Below are 21166 nucleotides of genomic sequence, written 5' to 3' on the forward strand. Positions count from 1 at the left end.
AAGCCCGTCTTCCTAAGCGCCTCTCATGAATTGACTCACTGAGCCACTAAACCTCGGTGCAGTCAGCCACTTCATTTTCCATTGTTTCTGACACCTGGCATCCGCTCATCCTGCCGCTGGTGGCTCTTCCAGATTCGGGCTGGGAAACCACCCTCACCGGGCCTCGAGGCCCACGTCTCTGGGCGAGGTTGATCCCGTGGCCCGGGCCGGAGCCGGTCAGGGCCCCGCAGCACCTCCTGCGTGGCCTGCAGGGCGGCCCTGGTGGGACCGTCTCCTGCTGCCGCTGAACCTGAGGACGCGCTGCGGGCGGAGTCGCTGAGCTCAGGGCAGGGCAGTGCCTCCGGCCTCTCTCTCCCTATAATGAAGTGGATTAGCGGTTGCTGGGGGCGGGGAGAGGGCGTGGGGAGTTACTGTTTAACGGGTATAGAGTTTCTATTTGGGGTGACGGAAAAGGTGTGGAAATAGATGGTGATTCTGGTTACACAGCATTGTGAATATGCTCAAGGCCACTGATTTATACGCTTTAGCAAGTGGTATATTATTTATAGAAAATTTTATTTTGTATGTTTTACCATCATAAAAGAAACACAATAAAACAGCCGCTCTGCTGGGGACAGGCTGTGTGACTCTGGAAGTCTTATGACCCATCTGGGCCCCAACAGCCCTGGGCCGCCCGGCCCGCCCTCCTCGCCAGCGCGGACTCGCGAGGTCACCGGGAGCCGCCGCGAGGCCGCCCCCCCCCCGAGCAAGGCCCCTGCGCCCAGCGCGGGCCCCTCCCCGCCCGCGGCCCCGCCGCGCGCTCCGCCGCTCAAAGGGAGAGTCGGGGCCGGCCCGGTTCTCAGCGGGCCAGCGGCAGGTTCGCGCCGCACACGGCGGGCGCCCGTGGGGCCACCTTGGGAGCCTGCGCCCCGCCGCTCGGCGGGGCAGGCGCCGCCCCTTTCTGGAGCCGTGTCCCTCGGGCAAGCGCCCCACGGAGAGAGCGCGCCGGCCCCCCGCAGCCGGCCCCCCGCGCCCGCGCCCCGGGGCTGCTGTCAGCTGCAGGCGGCGCTCCCAGGGGAGGCGCGGTGCTCCCCGCCTGGGGACACACAGCTCGTGCCGGCGCCCGTGCGGCCTGGCACCGCGGCGTCTGAGGTTCCGCAGGGCGCTGCCCTGCGCTCCCACCGTCCCGGGGCCCAGCGCTGCCCCGGGGGCTGCGGTGGCGGCAGGGCCGCGCCCGCGAGGGGGTCTCTGGGCGAAAGCCCTTCACTCCCTCTTCCAGCCTCTGGTGCTGCTGCCAACCCCTGCAGGCCCATCACTCCGGTCTCCGCCTTGTCCTCACGGGAACTTCTTCCTCTGTCTGTGTCTCTGCTTCTAAGGACACCAGTCACATTGGGTTCAAGACCCGTCCTACTCCGGTATGACCTGGTCTTAGCTTGATTCCATCTGCAAAGACCCTGTTTCCGAACGAGGCCACCTTCACAGGTTCGGTGGGGCGTGAATTTGGAGGGATGCTCGCCAACCCAGCGCTGTACGTGTGCACGCAGCTTGGTCACATCGTCCCCTCCGTGGGGGGTGCCTTGCTGCTCTCTGCCCAGCAGTATCTGTGACCACCAGTCCCTCCACAACCAGAAACAGGGTGTGAGGTCAAGCCTTTGAAATTCTGCCAGCCTCACGTGTGGAGGACAGTGTCTCGGTGTTCTAGTTTCCATTATGAATAAAGTGAGCATTTTTCTTGTGTTGATTGTACATTTTTTTGGACAGTTTATATCTTTGCTGATTTTTCTAAGGCGCTTTGGTCTTTGCCCTCAATTTTTCCTATACAACTTGCCCAGGATTTTCCCTTATTTCCCGTTATCCATTTCTGTGTGATGCCGTTTTCACGACCGGTTGGAAGGACTCATGGCTCACACCAGCCCCTCCCGGCCACGGAGCTCTCTCTGCTGGGACTCTTAAGAAGTGTTTCTGAAATATGACAGCTTGGCTTCTGAAATTTCCTGGCTATGTGTCCCTTCTTCAGTTGTATGTGGACCTTCTCTGTCCTCTTTTTCAGTTGTCCCTTTCCTGAAAAATGTTAATTCCACTCCCAGTAGGTGCTCCGGGGCGGAAGAGGTCCCGGAAGAAAGCGCTGGTGGGTCATTTTGAGAGTCGGCAGGGTCCAGGCAGCTCCGCCCAATCCAGGCTCCCCAGGGCCACGGAAATCATCCGCGGTGAGGCTGGCGATGCCCCCACTCTGCGCCCAGACCATGTTCTGTGCTTCACCACGAAAACCTGTAATTACTCTGGGCTTTCCTCGTCCTGGGTCCGTCTGGTGCCCTGTTATGCCCGCTGCTTTTTCTCCCTCAGACAGGAACACACACAAGTCTTCGCGCGGATAACGGTCTGCTCTCATCAGAATGTATTTTGAAGTTCTTAAGACTATCTTGCGACCCAGTTTTATTATAAACGTTATTCGTGTCTTTCTGCTCTCTGTCTAGTTGCTCTGGCTATTCTTACTGGGAATTTAGATGAAATGAAAAATTAGACTCCTGCCAACATGGCCACCCTCACCTGTCTTTGCTCAATCTTTAATAATTCTTTATATGTTACTGAAATTGGCCCTGCGTCTCTGGTGTATACAGTAGATATACTCTAGCAGATTCTGCGTGTGTTTTATTAGCAACACATGTGGCGCATTTGGGCATGCGCGGGTCTTGTGTAATTTGTGTGTGTTCGATCGCGTTCACCCTGTCTTTCATGACATCTGAATTTTCATTCACAAAGGAAAAGCTCTTCCCTGTAGAGAATTCGCTCACATTGCCTCCTAGAATGTGTACGATTTCATTTTTTGCATTTATATTTCTAATTTATTTGGAGTTCAGTGTTGTGTACAGGGTGAGGTTGGGTTATTTAATTTTCTCTGCATCATTTATTAAAAAGCCAATCACTTTTCAGCATTTGAAGTGTCCTCTTTATCATGTACTAAATTTCCCTACTTACGTGGGTTGTTTCCAGACTTCTGTTGAGTTAATCTACCTTTTTATTCATGCACCAACACTATGAGTTTTCTTTTTTAAAAAAAAATTATTTTTACAGCATTTATTATGAAATAGTGAAGGTACACCAAAAGGTTTAAAGAGTGATCCAGTCATGACCGATGCAACTCTCAACCAAATTAAGAAAGAAATAATCACATAACAGCTAAACCACTCTGTGTGGGTCCTTCCCCCACCGTACCAGCAGAAAAGCTGCTGGCTTGGGCTGAAGGGACAGAGATGACACTAAAGAAAGAGGCCATTAGACCAGCAGGAAATAGACTGAGGAAACCATTTAGTTGCAAACACTTTTTACCTTTCATGGTTAAAGAGAGGAGGACTCGGATTCAGGAGCCCAGAGGACGAAGCCAAGAGACGTGGACAACGATTCCAGCAGGGGTCGCCATTTACCCGGCAGGATTCCAGAAGTGCTGTGGACCAGGGCCTCCTTTATGCCCCAATGTTCTCCCTTTCTTGAGCAGAAATGTCTACAGTGGTTGTCCTATGCCCACCTACAGTGCACAGGGAACAGGAAATGTGTCTCTTCAGTTTTACAGCTCTGCAGATCGAGGGGAGCTGTACCTGAACCGCGTGAGGGCGCGTGGAAGGGCTTCTTCCCCAGGGACTTGGTGATGAGCCCACGGCCTCGGTCAGCACCTTAACGATAGCCTGTGAGAGACCCCGAGAGGGAATCCAGCTGAGCTGCACCAAGAGCCCGAACCACAAAAAGTGTGAGATGACAAAAGTCTACCTTATAGTCTCCTATACGTTCTGGAGTCATTTATTCCATATGTAAGTAATACAGAAATGGAGCAGAGAATTCTGGAAATTCTAGAAAGCACAGACCCAAGAGAACTAGAGAAATGCGTCACAGGAACACTGGGGGCTTGAGGACAGAGACGGATCTGTTTTCCACCGTATCCCAGCATCCAGAGCAGTGCCTGGCACAGGTGGGTGCTCAGTAAAGAATGGCTCCAGGAAGAGCTGACCCGGGAGGGTGTGAGTAGGCCTTGGAAGGGTGGCAGGCAGAGTGGAATTGAACGGGCCAGGGAGGACACGGATTCATAATGTGGCCTCAAAAACTCAGCTAGGACCTGGACATAAAGTTGTTTCCAGGTTGCCTCTGGCACCAGTCCCCAGGAGTCACAGAGGAGTTTGAACACAGCTGGAGAGAGTTCCCAGTGGTATTGTGGGACCCCCCCCCCATCACAATCTCTGTGCAATGCTGCTGAGAATGGGAGCTTTGGAATGAGATATACCTCTCACACAAGCTGTGTGATCTTGGGACAGTTACCTAACCTCTCTGAGCCTTGGTTCTTCATTTGGGCTTTGTGAAGATTGCAGATGATGCATATAAGATAGCTTTTAAAAATCATCCTCAGCTCTGTCGAACTCTGTCGTCGACCTCCCAGGCATGCAACAGTGACGTTTCCATAGCCTCCTGCTGGCCCACACTGGCCCTCTTTAAGCCCGTCAGCCTCCCCAGTTGGGAACCACCCCCTTCCCAGCACGGTGGGCTTCCCCTCGACTCTCCCAGAGCGAGCCTTCATCCAGGTTGCACCCGATGCCCCAGGCCGGTAGTGACGTGGACCCTGAGCCCCGCACACACGCCCTGTCCGCTCTCCTGGACCATCAGTGAAGCCAAAAGGGGACCACAGGTCTAAGCAAGATGGGACAATTTAGAGAATGGACCTCCTCAAAGCACAGAGCCCCAGGATTACACTTGAAACAGTCGTTTGGAGGAGGAGGAATAAATTGCTCTGAAGTGAAAAACAGGTAAGACGCAGGGTCTAACCGCTCAACGGGCCTGAATGCGTTCCTCCCGGCAGGAGGGAAGTTCAAGATCCTCGCGGTGCGGCAGCGCCCCCTGGTGGAGAAGGCTGAGGTGACACCCAGAGGGTCCGCGGGGTGCTCCTGTCTCTCCGCCTGCCTTCTTCCCTCTACCTTGGAGGAGAGAACACTGGAAATTACTTCCCCGAGGCCGTGTTCCCTCCAGAAAACTAAGTATAATGTTTTCTTTCCACTATCAAAGGTTCAAAAGGCTGTGTCTTAAAACCCTGTGTGCATTAGGTTACAGAACATCTGGCTGCTGCCAAACACCTGACAATCATCACCACATGTTAGCTCGGGCACTGCACTGAGGCCGGCCTCGTTCAGCCCTCAGGACAGCCCTGCAGGGCAGCCCAGGTGTTACCCGGGTTTCACAGGGAAGAAGCAGACTCGGAGAGGGGCCAGGGGCTCGCCCAAGGTCCGGGCGAGGACTCTAGGCTGGGCTCCCAAACACTCTGCTGTAGTTGTGTGGGAAACGTGGCAGTTGTGGCTGGGGTCCCCCAAACCCACGGGGAGTTCTGTTCAGTTTCCAAAATGCCTCCATTTCTTTCCCCACTGAAGGCTGACTTTCTGTTAATCAACTCCAGGTCCCAGTCTGTTTCTAGGAAGGTACAAGCCATCCCTCTGGAGGGTTTATTGATCACAGGCAATTTGCAGGGGAGCTGGGCTGGGTGCTGTGGGAAAGTGAGCTGGTGGGAGGTCCGTGTCCTGGGCCGGCAGTTGGCACAGTCTGGTGGGCACAGGATGCCTTGAGGTGACGCTGGTGACTCTGACTCAAGGCCACACTGAGACACTCTGAGCTTAGAAATCACATGAAGCTCAGGGTTCATTTCCAAGCGATGCTGCATCTGTGAAGCCTGGGTTGGGCTTGGGGGTCCCCGTGACTCACACAGGCACAAAGTCTGCTGGGACGTGGGGAGCCCTGAGGAAGCAGAAGGTGGGAGAGAAGGAGGAACAGCGGGAGAAGCGCCTAGGGAAGAACACTGGCTTGATTCCACCTCCAGAAACCCCTGATCAAGTCCCTGTGCTGGAGTGAAGGCGCCGCCAACCTCTGTGCTCTGATTTCCCAGAGCTGCTCACCGGCTCTGAGCCTCGGGCAGGAGCTGACCGAAGTTCTGTGCTGCGGGGGCTTCTGAACCTGTGTCCAGGCCCCGCTGGGAGGAAGGCTGGGACTGATAAGTAAAGTGCACAGCAGGCTCCACGCGGGAATTTGCCTTTTCTGGTTCCCAGAGAGCTGTCTGTACTCAGGCTGGAAACGGAGGAGGTGACCACGGGGAGGAGCGTGGAGTACAGATCCCAACCCAGTGGGAATGGACCGGGTCCTGGGAGGTCCCACAGCCCAGGAAGAGTGAGGAGGGCAGAAGTAATCGGCACAAACCACGAGGAAGTGTTGCAGGACAGAAGTCAGATGTCCAGGCAGGGGTGCTGGGTCCTCCTGGAGACACAGGTGAGGAGGGCAGAGGGGAGTCCTGGGAGGTGACCAGCAGGGTAGATGTCCTGTCCTAGGCTCTCTGAAGACCAGCGAAGTTCCAGCCACCTCCCTTGTACTGAGGTCTAGGAGCACGCAGCGGGCCAAATTCCCATGGCGGGGAGGGGAGAGCAGCACCCAGTCACCCTTTTGTCTCAAGAAAGGTCTTCTCTGTCAAATTGCCACCGGGGCGGAACCCCCTGCTTGCAAGGAGACGTAGACGCAGAGGAAAGGAAGCAAGGACTGATGGACAGAGAGGAAGAGCCAGCCGGCAGTTCTCAGGGAATAAATGAAGGAAAAGCAAAAACATTCATTCAACATTTACTGAGCACCTACTCTGTTATGTGCTCACAATACGAGAGTATGACACTGCCCCACAGAGCTGACAGAATTCACATAAAACCAGCAATGAAAAGCATAATGCACCGGTCGATACTCCCTCATGTCGTTAACCGAAGCACATCTTTACCGAGGAACACATACTGGGTGTGAGGAGGGGCTCCCGATGACGTCACCTCCTTGTAAGCCCACGCCGTTCCCTGCCCATCACGGCTCTCCCTGGCCTCATACACCTGCTCGCCTTCCCTGCTTTATTCATAACGCCTTTGCTTCCACCGCTGCCATCATTTTTTTTTTTTTTTTACCATTTTTCTTTGTTCCTCCAACTTTCCCTAACATTCATCTGCCCTTAGCTCCAGGGCCTTTCAGAAGTTTTACAAAAATGTTCTCTTTTAGTATTCACCAGTGAACATAAGTGTGAGTCAAGAGGGGGAGAAAATGAAAGAGATGTGTCCTATTTTTTAAATTTGGGTTGTTAAAGTTAAGACTTGGGACAAAAAAAAAAAGTCATCATGAAAATAATTTTACAATATTTTTTTAAGTCTTAAGGTACTTTTTTTCACCCATAATTTATCCCCCTAATCTTACAATAGTTTTCAATTCTATGTTCCCTTCCAACGTGTATCCGTAAATCTAGTCTGGAACATACTAATAGCCAAGAGGTATATAGCATATTATTTTCATGTTTTTCTTAACATTTTCTCAGAAAGGCTACTTTTACCAAGACTTTATGTCTGTGAATTTCATAGCAGCAAAACATCCCCCCTGGATGACTGACTACGACCTGCTTAACCATTCACCTGTTAGACGTTTAGGTCACGTGAGGGGCTTCAGCTATTGCATTTTATGTTGCTGTGCTATTCTTAGCTACATTTACTTCCTCTTTGGCAATGACCATCTCAGGGGCGCTTCCTGGGCAGAACTCTACCTGAAGGCTAAGCCTGCCGAGTGGCTCTCCCTGCGTCCTGCTACTTCGCTTTCCAAAATGGCAGCATCTACTGGCAACTGTCCACAGGGGATATTTTCGCCAAGAGCTCCATTTGAGACTTTATGACTCAGAGACGCAAACGTCCCTCTAAGTCAATGGTACATCAGAACCTACCTTCCTGTTTTTGGCCACATCAGCAACTCCCAAATCCCGATTCCTCCAGCAGACCACCCATCGAAATTAATACGCTCCTCTACTCTGCTGAGAGTTCTCCAGGGCTCAGGAGTTTAAAATGCATCCCTTCCCCCCGCCGCCGGTTCTCACCCCGATGACAGAGGCAGCTGCCCGCGCTCTGAGTTTATTTCCCACCCTGAGTGTGAAGCCCCGGTCCTCGACACTGAGCAGGGCTGGTTCAAGACTGGCCCATTTCTGCAGCTGCTTCCCTGCCACTCTGAAGCAGACCTATGCTGTCAACAAAGTCCACCCATGGCTCTGGTCCTCTGTGGCCCATCCTCTTGCCCCAGGTCCTGCTGCCTCCTGCCAATCACTTTCTGTCTCTATGGATTTGCCTGTTCTGAATATTTCACATAAGTGGAATCATGCAATATTTGGTCATTTGCAATTGGCTTATTTCACTTAACACAATATTTCTGAGATTCATCCAGGTTGTAGCACATGTCAGCACTTCAATTGTTGTTATTGCTCAATAACATTCCACTGTGTAGATGTATCACATTTTATCCTCTATTCATCAATTGATAGACATTCGGATTATTTCTACTTTTTGGCTATTATGAGTAATGTTGCCATAAATAACTACGTTGAAGTTTTTGTGTGGACATATTTTCATTTCTCTTGCACATATACCTAGGAATAGGATTTCTGGGTCATATAATATGTCTATGTTTAAACGTTTGAGTAAGTGCCAGACTGTTTTCCAAAGAAATTACACCACATTGCAGTCCCACCAGCAGTGTATAAGTGTTTCAATTTCTCCATATCCTCACCAACACTTATTTTCTGTCTTTTTTATTATAACCACCCTAGTGGGTGGGAAGTAGGACTTCATTTGGGGTTTGATTTGCATTTTCATAATGAGGAATGATGTTGAGCATGTTTTCATGTGCTTACTGGCCATCTGTATATCTTCTTTGAAGAAATGACTAAGTAAATCCTTTGCCCATTTTAAAATTTGATTATTGGCCATTCTATTTTTGAGTTATTCTAAATCCAAGCCTCTTGTCCAGCATATGATTTGCAAAATTTTCTTCCATTCTGTGGTTGTCTTTTCAGTTTCTTGATGTGTCCTGTGAAACACGAAAGGTTTTAATTTTGGTAACGTCGAATTTATCTATTTTTCTTTTGATGCCTATGTTTTGGTGTCATAGCTGAGAAACCAGTACGTAATCCCAGGTCATGAAGACTTACCCATGTTTTCTTCTAGTAGTTTTATAGTTTTAGCTCTTACATTGAGGCCCTTGATCTAGTTTGAGTTTGTTATTATATCTCATATGAGATAGGAGTCCAACTTTATCCTTTTACTTGTGGATATTGAGTTGTTTCAGCACCATTTGTTGAGAAGACTATCCTTTCCCCCACAAAAATGGTGTTGGCAGTTTATTGACTGTAATTGCAAGGGTTTCCTTCTGGACTCTGAATCTATCCCACTGATCTATGTATCTACACTTATTATCCATTGGTCTACCCTGTATCGATTACTGTAGCTTTGTAGTTATGTTTTTACATTAGAAAGTGTAAGTATTACTGTTCTCAATTTTCAAGATTGTTTTATCTATTCCTCACCCCTTGAATATGAACAGGAATTTCATAATCCTTTTGTCAATAGCTGCAAAGAAGCCAGCTGTGATTCTGATAAGGATCGCACTGAATCTGATTGTAAGTAGCATAGCTATTGAAATATAAAGTCTTCCATTCCATCAACAAAGGACGCATTTCCATTTACTTAGGCCTTCTTTAATTTCTTTGAACAATGCTTTATAGTTTTCAGAGTGTAAATTTTGCATTTCTTGTGTTAACTTTATTCCTAAATATCTTATTCTTTTGATGCTGTTGTAAATGAAGATGTTTTCCTAATTTCGGTTTGTTCACGGTTACTATACAGAAATACAACTGATTTTGTATGTTGATCTCTTTTCCTGCACTCTTGTTGAACCCATTTATTAATTCTAGTATTTTTCAATGAATTCCTTAGAATAAAATATGCCTGCATGTATGAGCTATGAAATACAGATTGTGTGATTTCTGTCACTCCCTGTATGAGTTAAATGCATTTATATTTGTGTTTAAAACCGGTTTTGCACGATATAAAGATGGATGGTAAAATTCATGCTAATAATTTAAACTTTTGTCTTTCCTTAAATATTAAATAGCAAATTTAAAAGTGCCATGAAAAGTCGAGAGAGACACTGCGAATAAAGGGAAAGCTTTATATGATACAGCCTTTAATGGCACTTTCCCTTGTTTTTTGAACAAGGGACCAGCGTTTTCAATTTGCTCTGGGCCCACAACCCCGCAGCAGGGGACAAATGGAAGCCACTTCCAGGTGGTGGAGCTAAGGACAGCGGAACAAACATGTAAATAAATAATGCACAATATAATTTCGCTAGCGATAAGTACTGTGCACAAAACTAAGACCGAGAGACCAGAGCAAGACGGAGGGGATCTGAGAATTACATCTTGAAGCCCCGCAAGCGATGCCAAAGGCTGGATTTAGGGATTTGAGCAGAAGAGTGACAAGATCTGATTTATGTTTCCAGAAGCATCATTTTGGCCGCAGCGGCCGCGTAGGGAGCAGCCCGCAGCGGGTAGCCGTGGAAGCAGGAGGGCACGGACGTCGGGGCAGGGTCGGCGGGGCAGGGGCGCAGCCTCCGCGGAGGTGGGGTCTGCAGGAGGGGTCCCCGCGGGAAGGAGGGCGCCGCCTTCACTGATGGGGCTGGGGGCTGCTGAGGGGGCGAGGGGGAGCAAAAGCTAGCTTTGGAACGTTTACGTTTGCACGGCCTCAAAGTAAAGACGTCGAACAGCCCCCAAATTCGCACAAAACCCCTCCCTTCTCGGCTTTGGCGTCGCGCTCTGACAGCGGCTTCCCCGGAGACCCCGGCCAGTCCTCCAGGGCACCGAGAGCGTCGGCTAGACCGCCGTCCACCAACCCCCGCCTCAGCGACGACTGATGACGCGCCGGAACTGACGGCGCGCCTGCGCGTGGGCCCGCGGCGGCGGCGGCGGTGGCGGCGGCGGCTTTTACGTCATCGCGGGCGCGACGCCCCGAGGGACAGACAGGGGTCCGGCTCGAGGGGAAGGTACGGCGGCGGGACCGGCTGGGAAAATGCCAGTGGCAGTGATGGCGGAAAGTGCCTTTAGTTTCAAAAAGTTGCTGGATCAGTGCGAGAACCAGGAGCTCGAGGTAGCCTTTGGACTTGCGGGGTCGCGCGTGGCCTCGGGCGGCGCCGGTCTCCAGGGTAACGGGGCCGGGGGCCCGCGGGGCTCCGGGGCGGGCGCCTGGCTGGCGCGGGAGCGGAGAGTGCGGAGCCCGGGACGCCGGGGCCCTCTCTGAGGGCCAAGCATCCGGGCCCGGCCTCCCCGAACTGGCTGGGAGCTTTGTGGTGGTGTCTTCAGCGCGTGAGCCCGAAAGCGCTGTACAGCTTTGCTCCTGACACCCGCCAATGTGCTTCTCGTATTAAACTTAAACATCCTTCCTCCCCGTTTTGGGGAGTGGTGGGGGATTGTGGGTTTTATTAAAGACGTTTGTGCTGGCATACACACAGACCAAGAGGACGTGACCACTGTAACCTTTTATTAACTCAGAAGGCATTTCTTAGTCTCATGTTATCACGGAAGTTTACCGTTTTGTCTTTAGTAGGAGAGGTGAAAGTTGTATCTTGCAGCTGTTAAAGTAATTAAGGTTTTTTTTTTTTTTTTAAAGAAAAGTACTTAAAAGGATGTATCAGACTAATACAAAAAGTTAATTAACCAAAGGACACAGCTGCAAACAGCAGCAGCTCACTAATAGACCCTTAACAGACGTTTTCTGAATGAATTAAAGTTGAATGAGAAGAGAAAGAGATGTCTTTGTAACTCAGCCGTGATTTTTTTTTTTTTGTTACCCATTTGTTCACCATATTTAATATAATGCTTTAGGAATTTGTTGAGAAATACTTCGTATAATAGTAAGACCGTTTAAGTAAGAATTTGAGAACTAGGAAAGGGATCCCATGTAAATATTCTTGTGCACATGAAGACACAGGCCCAGAGGGAGGTAAATCACAGCCGATGACAGATCTAAACTTAGTAGTCTGGTTTTTAGTGTGATACTTCTGTAAGCTGTTTCTCCATCTGTAAATAGTAAGTACTATAAAATATGCTTACTTTTTAGATTAGTAAATAAAATACTTCTAAAGATGTAAAAGTAGAAGAATAAATTAGGTTTTTTGCTTTCTTTTTTGGCCTTACAGGCTCCAGGAGGAATTGCTACACCCCCAGTGTACGGCCAGCTTCTAGCTTTATATCTGCTCCATAATGACATGTAAGTACCTTCTACCTAAAGCCAAGAGAAGCGTCTTCCTCATGAAATTATTATGCGTTGAAGTAGCATCACTAAAACATAGGCACAAGGAGCTATTCCTTTTATTGTAATACTAAGTATATTAATATACTTAACTTTGTGGATTGAATTGTAATTTACAAAACTATGATTAAGCTGAGCTACTTTAAAATGCATTTATTTTACATATGCCTTCTCAAAAATATTCCAATTTATGAGAAACTACAATGTCAATAAGTTCCTTTAAATCTATTAACCTTTTCTTTTTTGTCTTCATAAAACTTTCTTATGACCTCTGTTTTCTTAACTTCACATGTAATCAATAGACCAAGAGAAACTGCAAGGGAAGATTGAGAAAGCCAAGAGGGACTTATTACCAACATGTATTAGATTTCTTGAATGGTTTTTGTTTTTCAATTATTCCTAATTCCTGTTCATTGGAGGAAAGTCAGAAAGTGTAACTGTGCACAAAGAGTCCCTGGCAGTTCCACAGCCCCCTGGTGATTGCTGTAAAGTTTTGTTTTAAATTCTTTTAAACCTTTTCATTTCATGCCTTTTAAACTAAAGTGAGTCTTTTATTATTCATATATCATATAAATCATTTGATGTTTTATAATCTTGACATCATATGTTTGTTGCCATTCAAGCTTCCAAACTCTTAAAAGAAAAAAAAAAACTGTCTTGACGTTTTGGTGGCTATACCCACTGGTAGGTGGAAGAGTCACGATCTGGAGAAAAGCATCGTGTACCGTGTGTGTTGTCAGGGAAAGCCAGAGCCTGGAAAGCAGATGAATGTGTTTATTTTTATAGATGAGTAAATTATTTAGGCAGTTCTGTCTGTCTTTGTACTGTTGCCTTAATTTAAGATCTGGATTATTAATAATTGACTCAAAATGGAAAAATGTTACTTTGGTAAAAATAATATTTCATGTCTTTTGATCTGGAAACCTTCTTACTTCCCCTGGACAGATCCATATAAAACTAAATTTCACTCTTTATTATATAGAGTATTTTAAAGTAACTGCTGTGTGTTTGCAGTGGAACCTAGAACTTTAATTATTTACTGAGGTGTTGTTTTTATTTTAATTGCTTTTTCTCTCTTGGGGGGAATGTAAATTAGGAATAACGCAAGATACCTTTGGAAAAGAATACCGCCTGCTGTGAAGTCTGTAAGTATTCCTGCAGCGCGCTGTGCTGCTTTACCACAGGAATGGCGTTTAAAAGGTGTTTAGTCTCTGAAAAGCTTCTGTTTTGTTTTCCGTGTGGTTCACAGAAATAGTTATTAAAGCTGGTACTAAAGTTTAAGAATAGCTCTACAAGTTCCTCTAATCAGAAATTTTAATTTCCCTTGGATGGTATAGAAATCTGCTCAACTCCTGCCGATCAGATTTCTTGAGACACTTCTTACAAGGGTCTCTTTACCCAGTGAACAGCTGAGGCAGTTTGGATAAAAGTTTGGTTTTTGTTTTGTTAGTTTTTTGTTTTTTATTTGTTTTTTAACTGAGTTGTGTGGTTTGCTACAATGGTATTTATTTTGCTACTAGTATTTACAAGAACACGTTAAAAATAATCATTCAGAGCATTACATTATTTTTGCTAATTAGGATTTTAGATTCCTTATTTTTCATAGGAGAGTAAGTGAACTCACATATAAGTTTCTTCTAAAACAGAACGAAGTAAATTTTTAATTTCAGGTGATTCACTGTGTCTGCCGTAAACGTGAAGTGAATTTTTTGTACGTTCTCAAAATGTTAACAAGAATTCACCTAAATTATTTTGTTCGTTACTGATATTCATTCAGCAGCAGGTCAGATGTTTATACTCTTTCTTTCCTCCACATTCTAGTAAGATTGGAAGTTTAAAATAAAGCTTCACTGGTTTAAAATAAAGATATAAATGATTCGCAGTTTTCTGTGCTGGCAGTGGTGAGAACTCTGTCCTCAGGCTGCAGTGTGCCACATCTTAGGTTGGGAGTCTATCATTTTTTAGCCATTTTGCTATTACTTTTGCCCTCAGGATAGGTTTATATATCTTATGTACATATTTTGTGATAATATGTGAATGTTACATGTTCTGTGTATTATATGTTTATATGAAATGTATATAAAACATCTTTAAAAAAGCAATGTTAATACAACTAATTTCAAAATTATTTCTGAAACATTTTTGGACTGCTTTCTCATGCCTTAATTTTCTATTATAATAAAAATTCACATAAAATATACAAATAAATTCTGCATTACTGTTCACAGAATTTAATTTTCCATTATAATGAAAATTCATATAAAGCATACAAATAAATTTTGCATTACTGTTCATAGCACTTTTTGATAGTGATTGGGTTGAAAAAGTAGTTATACTTTCTAAGACAAATGTTGAATTATGTTTTAAGATACAGTTGTTGGTATATCTGCAGAGTGAATAATCCTCAAAGGCAGTGATATTTATTGCAGGCTAATTCTGAACTTGGGGGAATTTGGTCAGTAGGACAGAGAATCTGGCAGAGGGATTTCCCCGGGATCTATACGACCATCAACGCGTACCAGTGGTCTGAGACGGTCCAGCCAATCATGGAGGCACTTAGAGGTAAGTGTTTCTTTGTGGTTAAGAATTAAGTTAGACCAGACCCACTCCTTAAATGTTGCAGTAAGCCAGTGATGTGTTTAAGAAATAGACATTTTCTGCTAAGTGAATGGGGGAGTTTTCAGAATTCTTTTTCGAATGTGCTACCCTCATGCTTTGCTTTCATGTTGTTTGACTTTATGTTGGCAGCTGAGGGCCTCACTGCCCTTATTTTAATTCTAGATTGAAATTTCTCTTCAGTAAGAGGGGTTTTTTTGCTACTTAAATGAAATTTTGTAACAGTCCAGTAAGTGCAGATATGAATTAGGTAGGATTCTAAACCCATGTTTTTGAAAGCCAAGGCTGTGCCTTGGCTCTGTGGCCCCGATCTTTGGTGGGGTTGTCTCCAGCTTCCGGGTCTATAACTAAATCAATTCATAGGTGCTCAAACTTTTTTAATCGGTTTGAAAGTTTACTTGAGCACCTCTGACATGTTACGTATATCTGTCTGGATCTGTAAGCACAGAAATCTTTAGGTTGATCTGGTCTTGCTTATACAGTTTGGACAAAGACAGTGATGTGATTTAATCGTCTGTTTCAAAAATGCCAGCTCCCTTGGCTCACTGTTTGCCACACCTCCGCCCCCACAATAGATGCAACCCGGAGACGCGCCTTCGCCCTGGTCTCGCAGGCCTACACCTCCATCGTCGCCGACGACTTCGCAGCCTTTGTCGGGCTTCCTGTGGAGGAGGCTGTGAAAGGTATTCCTGGCTTGCTTTTTACTTTCAAGGAAAATGGAGGTGTAAGTTACAGGCCCACAACCCCTTATGTGAACCCCTTAGGACAGGATACGTTTGGGAACTCGGGCAGTGTGTGTTCTCTAGAAACGCAATACGGACGCTGTATTGCGCAGCCCGGCCGGGCCCTGGGCTGCAGGCGCCCTGTGACCGAGCACAGGGTAGTCCTGCAGAGGGGAAAGGGACGCAGGGCGCCAAACGGTCGGTCCAAGGGGCGACTGTAAACAGACTTCCAGTGGGTCACGTTGAGTTTTGCCACCATGTAAGTTACAGAAAATTATTTGGTTTATAGAGCTTTTTGGACTTCTGAGCATGGATAAGAAATTTTGAATTTGTGTTTACAGCACTTTTTGCTGAAGATGGGCACCAATTAAAGATATCTTAGAATAGGAGCTTTGTAGAGAATACTTTGCCATTTTTAAGAAATTAAAATTTGCCTATTTCTCTGGGATGTGCCCTTGTTGAGTACGCTGCTGGTCCTTCCCTTCCTGGGGGCTCCTTAATGTTCCCGCAGCTATTTCCTGTCGCGGTTCCCGCGGTCTGACCCCTGAGTATTTTCTACTTTTATCCCTAAGACCTTTGATCAACACCTAAGCCTCCTAAATGGTGGTGAGCCCTCTAGGTTGATGCCCAGGAAGGAAAAATCAGAGCTTCTGTTGACTGGTAGTTTGGGGGTGGGGGTGGGGCTGGAGGTGGTGAGACAGTGAGTTACGGGAAGAAAAAGGCAGCGAATGGGGGGCAGAGTCGAGCACCTGTAACACCCCCACGCCTGAGCCCCACGTGGCATCATTGTTTTCACAAGTGGTGGGAAATGCAAGAAAATAAAGGATGTGCCCGTTATTTGCTTTTAAATGGGCCAGGTGGGTAACATTATATTCGTAATTCTGAGCTTGAACTGTGTCCCTCCTGTGAATCCCGGCATCCTTCCCAGTGCTGGCTATGTGACCTAAGACAAGTTACCAGAATTCTCTAAACATCCTTTTCCATAGCTGGTAAGTTATGGTAAGTCCCACTTCACAGAGCTGTTGTGCTTACACAGAAGGGCCCCTGTGCAGGCACCGAGCACGGTCCCTGCTGCTCGGCCGCCTGTATTGTGTGCGTGTCCTGTAGTCTTTATCTTCACCGTCGTCTTTGTTCTCACTGATGTAATGATCAGGTGAAGTACCGTTTAAGTCTTCTTATGTCTGCTTTTAATAACATTGATCAGGGTAACCTCGTGCTCTGGGCTTTATGGAAAACTGGTCATGTGTTAGTGATGAATGATATCAGCCCGGTAGAATAAAATGGGGCTTTGACAGATGTTTCAGAAATACTTCAAAAGTAAGTTCCCATGAGAATGCTCGCTCTAGTGTACCTTTCTGGTAAAAATACGCATTGCAGGTTACACTATGTCAGGTCTCCCGTACAAGGAATGTCACTGACGGAGTGTAGATCTTGTAAATGAAAGTTAGGGTTTTTTGGGTTTTTTAATTTCTTCATTTGTGTGTCAAATGCACATTTTTAGGTATACTAGAGCAAGGTTGGCAAGCTGACTCCACCACAAGGATGGTCATGCCCAAGAAGCCAGGTAGGTGGGGCCCTTCGCCCGTCGTGCAGCCCTGGACTCCTGCAGGACCGCCGCAGCTTTCCGGGCCCTGACTTTCACTAACCTGGTATAAGATCCTGCTGTACTAACACAACGGAAGTGAGTCGTGTTAAACCCAGGCACAGCGTGAGGGACACTGAGGGCAGCAAGGACCTTAAGGATTGCCTCGTTTCACCTTAATCTTTTTAAAGTTTTACGTGGGTGTTTTATAATCTTATCACAACTTAATTTTACTAAATGTTAATCTCCATCCTTTTATTTATGGGGCCATTTCTAACTGCTTATCCTTAATATCTAAACTATTCCTTTTACAAAAATAATTTTAAATGGTCAGATGGCCCCCTTTCTCCTTATGCTGTAGGCGTGTGGACTCTTCTAAACAGGACTCTCGGTGGCTTTCACTTGCACAGAACTAAGTGCTCGGGCATTTTAAGGCCCTGAATGATGTGGCCTGTCCTTACCACCTGACTCTGAACCCCTAGTCCCTCAGACGTCCTCTCTGGAGTGAGCCGTGTTCCCTCCTGCTCACCAGGAATGCCCTTTTCCCCTGTATCTTCAGAGCTGGGCTCAGTCCCCACATCCTAAACCCTTCCGACCCGCTCCGTCCCGGAGCTCCTTCTGTCTGCTCTGAATTCCTCTTGTGTAGACAGTGTTGACCCCGCAGTAAAGCGCTGCCCAGAGCTCAGCGTGCTGAGCCCTGCGAGGGTGCGGGAGAGCGGCGGGACGTGGTCCAGCCAGTCTAGGTGGTGAGAGGAAGGCGCCCTGATAAAAAGCCCAGTGTTACAGAGTAGCGCGTAATCGCGGTCTCTGAGAAGTAAACGACCGGAAATGCCGTTGCGTTAAAAATGACGTGCTGTGTGAAGCTGCTTCACGACACCTTGTGTAAATCGGGCTGTCGCTTTCATTCAGTTGCAGGGGCCCTGGACGTCTCCTTGAACAGGTTTACTCCCCTGTCAGGTACGTGTTTTACGTGCTCGTCTAGAAAAACCCTTCGCTGTTCGTTCTTGTTGTATCTGCCCTTCTTAGCTCTGACCTGGTGAACAAAGAGACCAAATCCTGCACGTGGCATTTGTAATGACACCTCTGGTTGCAGGAGTCAACGTGGGGGCGCTCCCTGAGGCAGCGGCAACGGGGCCTGGCCCCCGAGCCTCCCTGGTGTCATGTAGTGTCCTGACTTCGCTTCTCAGCCGCCCTGGCTCAGGCGTGTCCCCAGGCTCGCGTGCGATAACCGAAACGTCAGAACTGAACTCCCTGGTGGGGGGTTCTTTGGGGTTTTCTGTCCATTGACAATTGACTGTCCTAGAGGAGTGCCTGGCACGTGGTAAGCACGAGGTCATCGTTGAATTAAATGTCACCTGGGAGGGGGTCTTTCCAAGAAGACCTGCGGTATCTTGAAAGAGACGTCTGTTAAAAGTGTTTTTAACCTCCACACAGGACACTTCAGTAACAACAAAGCCAGACATGCCTTCACTCCCCGTTTGGGAAAACTACTCATAAAAGTTGTGGCTTCTTGGCTTTTTTTTTCAATGTTCAAAATCAGGGCAAATCTAAGAAGACATTGGAGGATGTGGGTGGCTGGACCAAAGCTTTGTCACGCTCGTGTCTGACTCGACGTGTGTTTCTCTCCCTAACACCCAGAGCCTGCCCCGGTTCCACCCATCCCCAACGAGCAGCAGTTAGCCAGACTGACCGACTACGTGGCTTTCCTCGAAAACTGATGGGTCGCTCTGAGCTCAAGATCCACCTTCGAGATCTGACAGAGAATGTCAAATGTTTATTTTCAATTTTATTGGATGGATTAAGCACCTCAGCATTCCTTAGTGTGTGATAAAATATATAATATAAAGTATATTATATATATTTTGCCCTTAAACATGCTGAATGGTTGTTGAAACGATTCTCACTTTGTGATTTTCGACAGTTTGGGTGGAGCCCGTCAGTATTACGCAGTCAGTTTGCATTTCCTAGTGACTCTCAGAACACAGCTCTCCTGCTTCGTGTAGAATGGTGGCCGGCAGCTGTCTCCCCCGCCCGCCGCGCCCGCGCCCGCGCCCGCGCCGCTGGGTGACGGCTGTGGTGGCGCGTCTGCCGTTTGAGGACGACCGTCCCCGGGGCAGCGCCTGAGCTGCCGGGGGTTCTGCCTCCCCTTCTTTGGAGATTGTGCTCTCTCGTCCTCTCCCCTCCTGAGCGTCACAAACGTAAAATGCTGAGGTGTAGCTGAGGCTCAGAGGCCCGTTTCCTCAGTAGGCCGGGGTGCTGCCTCCGGGTTCTCCCCCGAGGGCGTGAGCGCGTCCACTGCTGGCAGCGGAGGGCTTGCCGTGAAAGCGCGACTTGCGTAAGACACCCGGGAGGAGCGTTAAGTGGCGACGTCTCCCTCCGGAAGCGAGGTGTCCGCGCGGAACGCGTTGTGCCGGGAGAGCAGCCGTAAGACGCGCGGTGCGCTTCGCGCCGCCGGCCTGCAGCCTGTTCGTTCTTACGTTTAGCCCGCGTCGAGTTCTGACTTTTGGAGAAATGCTAAACAGGTTGTTCGTTTTCTGTGTGGCAGCCCTCTGAATATTTGAAGTTTATTGTATATTCAGGTTAAAACCACCCCCTAGTTCATTTATTCTGCATTTGTTCAATAAATATTTAATTGAATTCTTCAATTGTTTTATTGAAGGTAGTTTCTAGAAATGTCACTGTCCTGGTCTTTCTGTGGATGCGTTCTGGTCTGCCATTGTCGCTTCTAGAATATGAACTTGTTAATTAAATAGAAGTGTCCTTTGTGGTGGTAATTACATGATTTGTGTTTCCACTCGTTTTAAGTAATTTTACTGGCTGTTTCAGTTTTGTTAACATTTATGGAAATACCTTTTAAATTCACATTTTGTTCAGCCTTGAAAGGTGAGTCATGTTGTTAAAGCTTGTTTTACAACTGAGAATATGGAAATTCAAGAAATCAGAGAATCAATAGCGAGAAAGTAATGATGCCAGTTTTTGAACTTCCAGGTATTAAGTACAAATTGTATCCATGTGTCTTATTTTTAATTGATTGGAATAGACGCAAATGTTCAGTCCTAGGGGACTAGTTGAGTAAACAGTGTCGAGCATGGTGCCACACAGCTGCAGCACGCACGCGTGGGTGAGGGTCTCCACATACAGCAGGTGAGCTCCCCGAAAACACAGAGAACGAGGGGTGTATATTGTTACTCCAAGAGTGAGAAAGGGTGCATGGGTGCAAGTGTGCGTATGTACATATTTGCCTGTATTTCAAGCAGAAGCTATTGAAGGATAAACCAAAACATAATAAATGTGGTTCTCTTAAAATGGAAGAGGCGGACCGTACCAACAGAGAAGAATTATTTCAAGTGACTCCAACACAGTGTTTTGATTTTACATTGTCAGTGGGATATCTATATACTAAAGACAGAAAAATCTCGAAACTGCTGAGTGTCATTTCATGGTTAATTTTTAAAACTATCTTGATCATCATTATTTGATGGTAAATATTATTAAAAGTGTATTATAGGATAAAACCAATTAGAAATCACATAATTTAATGTTAGAAGCTAATCTTAAATTTGACTTAGCAACCTCATATGATTTATTTTTCTCTCTATAAACAGTAAATATTTCCTAGCTCTGTTCATCTGAAAAGGCCTAGAATAATTACACCCCAGTAAAATGAGAACCACTAATGCCCAGGTGTGGTCTCTGAATTCCATTTTCAACTAAACAAAAAAGAACTTACTGCAATATAGTTAATACTCTGGGGAAATTATTGTAGTTTGTTATCTGATAGAAGATGTTCCAGGTTCAAGTTTCAAAGGTTAATAAGGTTCTTTCAAAGAATTACAGAAGCCAGTTTGAAGGAACTCCTCCTGGCCAAACATGAGACAAATTGCTCATGAAAAACACGTATGTGTGTTTATTTGTAATGTCAACTTCATAATTACAATATTAGAAACACCTCGTCATGAACGAGACAGGCGGGATGAGCACTTGCCTCCACCCCCCGTATTTAGTATCAGTTTTCAGAATAACGAGTTGGTGCCCTAGCAGTCTCCAGAGTAACACAGTTGAACCTGCGAAGCTCAAACCAGTGATGGAAAGTTCTTTATGGAAGAATT

General features: G+C 46.8%; 1 protein-coding gene across 2 annotated transcripts; it reads left to right on the forward strand.

Annotated features, from left to right (window-relative positions):
* The first annotated feature begins 10752 nt into the window (after positions 1 to 10752).
* On the forward strand, positions 10753 to 19694 carry COPS8 (COP9 signalosome subunit 8). Of its 2 annotated transcripts, none has more exons than XM_074364543.1 (8): positions 10753 to 10872; positions 12025 to 12095; positions 13234 to 13282; positions 14567 to 14699; positions 15329 to 15436; positions 16977 to 17039; positions 17967 to 18014; positions 18696 to 19694. In XM_074364543.1, coding segments are annotated over exons 2-8 (483 nt in total). In that variant the 5' UTR covers positions 10753 to 10872; positions 12025 to 12093; the 3' UTR covers positions 18776 to 19694. The 2 variants fall into 2 exon arrangements, with proteins under 2 accessions (XP_074220644.1, XP_074220642.1); XM_074364541.1 differs by having other exon boundaries at positions 10813 to 10976.
* Positions 19695 to 21166: the final 1472 nt, after the last annotated feature.

The sequence above is a fragment of the Camelus bactrianus genome, chromosome 5, assembly GCF_048773025.1.
Source record: "Camelus bactrianus isolate YW-2024 breed Bactrian camel chromosome 5, ASM4877302v1, whole genome shotgun sequence".
NCBI lineage: Eukaryota > Metazoa > Chordata > Mammalia > Artiodactyla > Camelidae > Camelus > Camelus bactrianus.

Excerpts from the sequence above, each read along its gene's own strand:
- COPS8 (XM_074364541.1), top strand. The coding sequence starts at position 10,899 with ATGCCAGTGGCAGTGATGGCGGAAAGTGCCTTTAGTTTCAAAAAGTTG. Across the intron at positions 10,977-12,024 it reads GCGAGAACCAGGAGCTCGAG|GCTCCAGGAGGAATTGCTAC; the intron begins GTAGCCTTTGGA and ends TTGGCCTTACAG. Across the intron at positions 18,015-18,695 it reads CAGGTTTACTCCCCTGTCAG|AGCCTGCCCCGGTTCCACCC; the intron begins GTACGTGTTTTA and ends CCTAACACCCAG.